Source organism: Panicum virgatum, chromosome 5K (assembly GCF_016808335.1).
Source record: "Panicum virgatum strain AP13 chromosome 5K, P.virgatum_v5, whole genome shotgun sequence".
Classification (NCBI taxonomy): domain Eukaryota; kingdom Viridiplantae; phylum Streptophyta; class Magnoliopsida; order Poales; family Poaceae; genus Panicum; species Panicum virgatum.
The window spans coordinates 18,134,568-18,142,706 of NC_053140.1; the positions used below are offsets into that span (position 1 = coordinate 18,134,568).

At 45.6% G+C, this 8,139-nt stretch overlaps 1 protein-coding gene across 5 annotated transcripts; it reads left to right on the plus strand.

Moving 5' to 3' along the window:
• Positions 1-1,766: 1,766 nt before the first annotated feature.
• LOC120706775 (pentatricopeptide repeat-containing protein At1g71060, mitochondrial-like) lies at positions 1,767-7,490 on the plus strand. Of its 5 annotated transcripts, XM_039991501.1 has the most exons (4): positions 1,815-3,827; positions 6,214-6,397; positions 6,576-6,686; positions 7,031-7,490. In XM_039991501.1, exon 1 carries the CDS (start codon positions 2,045-2,047, stop codon positions 3,713-3,715), a length of 1,671 nt encoding a protein of 556 aa, XP_039847435.1. In that variant the 5' UTR covers positions 1,815-2,044; the 3' UTR covers positions 3,716-3,827; positions 6,214-6,397; positions 6,576-6,686; positions 7,031-7,490. The 5 variants fall into 5 exon arrangements, with proteins under 5 accessions (XP_039847437.1, XP_039847435.1, XP_039847433.1 ...); XM_039991499.1 differs by having other exon boundaries at positions 6,214-6,686; XM_039991500.1 differs by having other exon boundaries at positions 6,576-7,490.
• The last annotated feature ends 649 nt before the right edge of the window (positions 7,491-8,139 follow it).

Here is an 8,139-nt window from a genome sequence, read left to right on the forward strand (position 1 = left end):
CACTAATTTCCCTCAATAACACAGTTCCTCTCGGCGTGATCGGTTGTAACGACCCGGCCCGGGATAATAGTTAAGATCTACTCTACACTTCGAGTAAACCACACCTGCTAAATAACTCTCTTGCGCTTTTGTCCTCGCTTCGCGCAAAAGATTCGAACCGGAGTTACTAGCTTCCCAGGGACCGACTATTTAAGTTGGTTCAATTCCCATTCCGTTTCCAGTCTGGGACTAAAGGAGTTGTGCCGCGGCGCTACAGTAGCCGCGCGGCCCAGTCGGCTATGGGACAAAGGAGCAGGATCCCCTCTCTTGGGCCACGTCCCATACGTGTCTAGTGCTACGATCCCATGTGCCACGTCCGTGGGTTCACTGTCAGCAGCCCATATGTGTCCTTCCACATGCTGTTGGCATCTGTGTTTCCACGCGCCCCACGCGCCGACATACTCATGTATGCGCACTTCTGCCCGTACGTGGCGTGAAACCGCGAGAGTATGGCTCTGATACCCCTGTAATGACCCGGTCCGGGATAATGGCTAAGATCTACTTTACACTTTGAGTAAACCACACCTGCTAAATAACTCTCTTGCGCTTTCGTCCTCGCTTCGCGCAAAAAGTTCGAACCGGAGTTACTAGCTTCTCAGGGACCGGCTATTTAAGTTGGTTCAACTCCCATTCAGTTTCTAGTCTGGGACTAAAGGAGTTGTGCCACGGCGCTATAGTAGCCGTGCGCTACAGTAACCCGCGCGGTCCAGTCGGCCCGTGACATCGGTCTCCTCGACATATCACGTGGTATCCAAGGATCAGACCACAAAGTTGCTGGCAGTTTTGGCGGGAAGGCCAGCTGATGACTCGGGCCGCTGCACAAGAATGGTTGTTGGACCATGGGAATTATTAGGCCACGCCTAGGGCCATGGCCCTAGGCCCATATCCGCCCCTGGGCCCACCCTAGCCCGTTGCATGTCGGCCATGGTGCCTCCTGCAGGTTCTCCTTCTCGTCCTCCCAGCGGCCCGTTCTCGACGAGAAGACGTGTGCCTGGAGCAACGATGGTGGCCATTCCGGCTCCTGCAGCTCGCGGTCTGGATTGGCCCAGCGGGGAACGACGGGGACCAAGAACACCTCGTACTTGGGAATTTAACTTTATACCATTGTAATGATGAGCATCTTCTAAAATAGCATCTTTATTTTTGGCACTATAAAATTAACATGGGAGAGAGAAAATCTTTATATTTTTATCACTTTTGCCCCCTGGACGCCAGCACATCGGTCCAGCTAGGATCCACGTCAGCTCTCGTTCCTGCGCCCGACGCGAACCCCCTTTGTCCAGCACGCGCGCCCAACCCAGCCCATTTCAATTCCTTCCTTCTGCCCCCCTCCTATGCTCCACCTTCTCCGTGTCACGGTCCTCACGGCAGCCAGGTGGTGTCGCGGCGCGTGGCACGGGGTGGCATGTGGAGGAGGTGGGCGAGGCGGTGCGCAGCTGAGCGGCGGCGCGGGCACAGGCGGTGCAGCGGTGGCCGCAGGGGGTTGGGTCCGATGGCGGTGGCGGGGCGAGAGATGTTTGAGGAGAGAGGAAGTTAAAATTTGAGAAGCTATAATTGTTTGCACGAATCAAATAGTGAAAGGTGAAAAAATCTTTGAAAAATATGTAGGATTCGCGCCACCGGATCCAGTGGCTAGTCCAGGCCGAGGACTACCCACTAATTTGACCAAAAGCAAATTTTAGCACTTCGATTTTTCAACCGGATTGGAGGCCCAACGCCTCAGCCCAGCACTCCTGCAGTCCAGCCGGCCTCCACGTTTCCACCTACAGGCCCGGCAGCCTCCGCTCCCCGGTCTCTGACTCCGCGCTCCGCCGAGAGGTGCAGAGCCGCCGCCCACTCGGCCACTCCGCTCCGCTCCGCAAGCCACTGCCTGCAATACTCCTCCACTCCTCCCCCGCCTCCACGGCCGGTGGCGCACCGCGTCGATCTCCGACTCCCGTCCGGCCGTCCCCGTCCCCGCTCCGGCAGCTCGCACCCCGGCGGCGCCCAGAACCTCGATTCGAGGATGCGACGCCTCGCCCACCCAGCCTCCCGCCTGCCCAGAAGCTCCGCGAGGGGCGCTCCCAGCGCTCTCTCCACGGACGCCCCAAGGGTGTTCGACGAAATGCCTCCTCCGCTTCCCGCGTCACCAGCACTGCCTCGCCGCACGCCGTTTGCCCATGCCCAACAGGTGCTCGGCGGAACGCACGCCTTGGGGTTCTGCAACGCGGCTCGGCGTTCTGCGGATGACCAAGCTGGCACAGAGCCACCGCGGTTCACAGTGGTACCGGGTGACACTGCCATAGATGGTCCGGGCGCAGGTGCGGGCGCGGGCATGTCAGAGGCTTCCGAGAGGGTTTGCCGCGTCGTGTCAACGCGGCCAGAACTGGGGATTGCGCCAGCGCTTGATGCGCTTAGGGTGGCGGTGTCGCCAGAGCTTGTGGCCGAGGTGCTAAAAAACCTGAGCAATGCCGGCATGCTAGCGCTTGCCTTCTTCAGGTGGGCAGAGAGGCAAGAGGGCTTCAGGTACACGGCCGAGAACTTCCACAATCTGATCGAGGCACTTGGCAAGATCAAGCAGTTTAAGCTGGTGTGGAGCTTGGTGGAGACCATGCGGTGCCGGTGCTTGCTCTCTAAGGACACGTTCAAGCTTATTGTCCGGAGGTATGCCCGGGCGAGGAAGGTCAAGGAGGCTGTGGAGACGTTCGAGAAGATGAGCAGTTTTGGCCTCAAAACTGAGTTATCGGATTACAATTGGTTGATTGATTCATTAAGCAAATCCAAACAAGTGAAGAAGGGACACGCCATCTACAAGGAGATGAAGAGGAAGGGCAGGTTCATTCCTGATTTGAAGACCTACACGGTCCTCATGGAAGGCTGGGGCCATGAGAAAGATCTGTTGATGGTCAAAACAGTGTACCAAGAAATGCTGGATGCAGGCGTTAGGCCTGATGTTGTGGCGTATGGAATGCTGATCAGTGCCTTTTGCAAGTCTGGCAAATGTGATGAGGCCGTCAAGGTGTTCCACGAGATGGAAGTTAGTGGTTGTATGCCGAGCCCTCATGTGTACTGCATGCTTATCAGTGGGCTTGGTTCTGAGAAGAGACTGGATGAAGCTTTGAAGTACTTTGAACTTTATAAGGAAAGTGGGTTCCCCATGGAGCTGCCTACATGCAATGCGGTTGTTGGAGCTTACTGCAGAGCCTCAAAGTTTCAGCATGCTTTCAAGATGGTTGATGAGATGAGAAAGTGTAAAATTGGACCCAATTCCCGGACTTATGATATAATTCTTCATCATCTTATAAAATCGCAGAAATTCGAAGAGGCATATGATGTATTCCAGAGGATGGGGTCGGACGGCTGTGAGCCTCAGCTCAATACATATACAATGATGGTTGGCATGTTCTGCAGTAATGAAAGAGTTGATATGGCATTAAAGGTGTGGAAGCAAATGAAGGAGAAAGGTGTCCTCCCATGTATGCATATGTTTTCAGCATTGATCAATGGGTTATGCTTTGAGAACAGGCTCGAAGAAGCTTGTATATATTTCCAAGAGATGTTGGACAAAGGAATAAGGCCACCTGGTCAGCTGTTTAGTAATTTGAAGGAAGCTCTTGTTGAAGGAGGAAGAATTAGTTTGGCACAAGAGATGGCTTTGAAGTTAGATACATTAAGGAAAACCCCTTTGCGTGGTTGAGGAATTCTTTTTGTTCTTAAAATGTCTGAAGCGATTGGATCATTTCACAGTTACACGCTGTTTGGGCATGCAATATACATTTGTAGTAGCCCTAGCAATTGGTGGAAGCAGTGTGAGTATTCTGTACTTCTGATCACTAAAACAATTTCTAGCCATCGGCTAAGTTGTATTTTCTTGGAAATGTGACAAAATCAATATAATATCGTGAGTTTATGAAGAAAGTTTGCTTTTTGATAAAAATAAACTAAGCATATTAATATCTTTATGCAGATTATCATGTTTGCATTATTACTTTCCTTCACAAGAAGGTATGTAATGTATTCAAACTAACAAAGATCAAAGAAAATTAAACGTTCCATTTGCGCGGAATAAGCCTTTGTTCATAGTTATTGATCCCATTGTTTCTTCATTTTCATAGCTGTTACCCTAATGGCTCCATTCACTGTCATTTGATATTGTTCCTTTATGATGTTTCTGTAAGGTAGGGTCAAACATACTTGCATCAGAGTCAGTGGATATCATTAAGTGTAATTTTTTCCACCTGTAACTCATAATTTAGATTACCATTTCCAGCTTGATTGTTTGGCACCAAGAGGTTTACGTCAGCACATTTGAACTAGGACTTGCTTTTGCTTCATTGTGGGCGTCTGTCCTATAAACTTGTCCCACTTAATGAAAGGGAAATTAAATTGGACATAATATTTTTACTGCCGTTGCTTTTCAAGTACTTGACACTGACCAAAATTTTGTTCTCAGATACAAGGACTTGAGACAAACATTCCCAAAACGTTCCAGTTTACCCTTGTTGTCGCCTCTACATTTTCTTTTTGCTTGAGAAATTACGGAGGGTTCATTTTTGTCACATTTATACAATATAGCAACGAGCAACAATAAATCTTGATTTTTTTGCCTCACAACTAAAGTCTTATTTGACATTTAGATTCTCCCCACCATGCAAGAAGAGTAGGTTAGCCTCTCCCAAAAGAATCCCCTCCCAAACCCACCCATTCAACAAAAAGAAGTGGCCTGGCCAGATACCATTGTCCATTGGCGCAAAATTAAATGAATGCAGAATTATAGGTGATGCTTATGTGCTCACTAATGGTTGCAGCTTATGCAAATTTTTGTGCTACCGTATAGCAATTTGCTGTTGTAACACTTGTCTCACAAACTCATTTTACAAAGTTCTGAATTAGCATAAGCAATATTACTGTAGACAGTAGCTAATGATAATGCGTGCACTGACTGAAAAATGATTGAAGTTCATTGATTCAACACTAGGTTTGGGAGCTTGAAACAGCTGATTTAACAAAGAAATTAACTATTCTTTTACTCTTCATCTTGGTGGAGCAATTCTATTATTATACCTACTGAACCTCAATAAAGAAACTGATCAATTATTCTTTTACTCTTCATCTTGGCTAAGCACTACACTTGGAAACAATATAGAGATAGAGAGAATTAGATATATCGTAACTCATCATCTGATCATTATACCTAAAATATATAGCAATTAGTGAATAGTGACTGGGATAGGTGATTAGGTTTGGGAGAGAGCCAGAGAGGAGTAGAGGACCAAGACCGTATAAGCTAGCACACACGTGAGGACATCACACCTGTACATCTCCTTCCTCAGTTCATTAGGCCTAACTACTGAACAACACTTCATTGGAGCGGGGCCAGTACGCTTAATGCATGTTGGGTTAGTGAACTACTTAAGCATGTACACTTAACCAAAAACTTCAACGATAGTCACACCCCACCCCCACCTGTTTCATGAATCCTCAGGATAAGTTGATAAGGTTAGGGTGACTGATGTGTCATTAGACTACTAAAAGCTAAGTGCATTTTTCCATTCGTTTTGGACTCATCTTAAATTTCTGCAGATGTCACTATCTATCAATTTCGATTGGAGCATACTGCTTTCCACATGGCTACAAACCCGCTGGAGTGCCTTACATTTGTAAACTGTACCACATCATTATATAGATGTTTGCAGAAAATTTTCATATTTTACTGGCCATGTAAAATGTTTAACACTAGACTCGTTTAACAATAAGTAGAACCATATCTGTTTGTTAGTATGTAGTGTTGGATCTAGAACCTAGAGAAACCTTCTTCTCCTGGCTTTGAAGCTGAACTGCCAAGCAGATGCTAATATATCTTTTTAGCATAAGGCTAAGCACTACTTGCATATTCTGGAACTTGGTCTTTTGAAGAATGACATAACATTTGATCTTCCGAACTTCCCATTGTCAGTCGAGCCAAAAAATACTGTTCTATTGTTCTCATATGGATTATGGACTCTGAAATTGTAACCACTATATCGAATGGACCCCTTATTTGTGATCCATGATTGATTTGTGGTGATGAGCAGCAACTTTACTTTTGTATTTCACATAGTCCATTTACTTCAAACTCACTGTACAAGCTAGAGGCTTTGTGCATTTCATTGAGATTTGTCAATATCATACCAATGCTATAGCATTTATCTGCAGAGTGCAGGTGACCCTGCTTCTGTACATGTCTTGTTATGACGAAATGGTAATAATTCAAACTGATGGAAGGATAATTTTTGCACTGATTTATCATGCAACATATCTAGAACCAGTCGAACCGTTATTTGACCACTGATCACTGATGTCTATGTCCACATGATTGGGCATGCAACCACATTGTCAGGTGAGCTTGCTTAGTCTTGTTGGTATCTGTCGCTGTTGGACTTGTACCCCATGGTTGCAGGATATATAGGATGGAGCATGAGTTGGGGCCATTCAACGCCATCTTTCTCCTGTTTTCATTTTTGCAGTCCGCTATGAAATGATGTACGATTCTGACATTGCTGCTTGCTATGCCACAGACTAACTGTGAGACGCCTGAATGGAGACGTAACCACTACTGGAAAAAAAGTGCTTGCGCCTATCAGGCTCTGTATCAGATGGATAACTAAAAGATACTTCCATTATCACAAGTACTATGCACTTCAAAATTGTGAGGGTTTCATGAGAAATGTGTCTCCCCAATTAAGTGGGTTATCTAATTTATACCATAACTGTAGTGCTATAGCAATATGAATTCTGAACCTGCCTACTGTCTATGACTGTTAGTTCTGTTAAGTTGCCTTTTTATTTTCTTTATTTGTAACAAACCATCTTCACTTGTTAAATGTTTAAGTTATTTTACTTCAGTATCAAAATGTGTATAATTATTCCCTCACGAATGAAGCTCTAAGTACTGTTTGTATCATGGTGTCATGTTTACTTGTTCAATCTTACCTTCACATTAAAATTTTTGTGAACTCGCTGTTTGTATCAGGAATGGTACGTACTGTCAAAGACCCTAACTGAGCAAGCTGCATGGAAGTTCTCAAAGGACAATGGAATTGATTTGGTAACAGCAAGCTGCATGGAACTTCTCAAAGGACAATGGAATTGATTTGGTAACAATATATCCAGCTGTGGTCATTTGTCCTTCGCTGTGGCCCATACTTAACACCAGTGCTCAGATAATTCTGTACCTAATCAGTGGTATGTATTGTCATTGCAACGAGTAATTTTTTTCCCAAACACTACTTTCTCACCAAAAGAAATCACTCGTTTTATGCCAGAAAATGTATTCCATGTTCACCTTCTACGAGATTTATTGAGCATTAGTCCCTTCCATCATACTGATGGCTTATGAGATATTGTCACTTGTTATATTACGAAGTAATAAATTCCATGTGCTCCATGATGCATGTCGGAATGTGAAAAATGAAGAGATGCATTTACTTCCATCTTTCTTGAAATAGTTAGCTTCAATTTTTTTTGTCAACACTACTGAAGAAGGATTAAATTTTCATTGTGCTTGTTAATTACTGCCTTTTTCACCGTCGCCTGTATATTTCAACTATATCTTTGGCTTCCGGCACTGAGAAAAGGAAGAGGAGGAAACAAACAGATGAGTTTATCAAATCATAGAGAGGATCCCTTGATTACCATACTAGCTCTTCAAAAATTGTTAGACGAAACTTTTGAGGTAATGTATACAGATTGCTTTATATAATATTTTCTCTTAAGTTTTTATGCAATTCAAATGTTTGATGGTACTATTTTGCACATACATTATTTATTTATTTATTACTACTACTAGCCCCTAGTTTAAGTCTCGCCATGGGCCCTTGAAATCTCAGGACCGGAACTGGTCCATGGACACATCGAGTTGATGCCCACACGTACGCTTGACTCCGCGATGATATCCGCAAGCCTCCACGACGAGCGCGATCACCAATGTGCTCGCGTACGATCGCCAACCACGTATAAACACCCGCCGCCGCCCTCAACCATGCCGACCGTCCAGCAGGATGGCGAAAACCACGCTGCAACAACCTACTGCTACATGAGTATGGGTGTAGTATGGACCTTGTTTCTTCCTGGGGCCTTTAG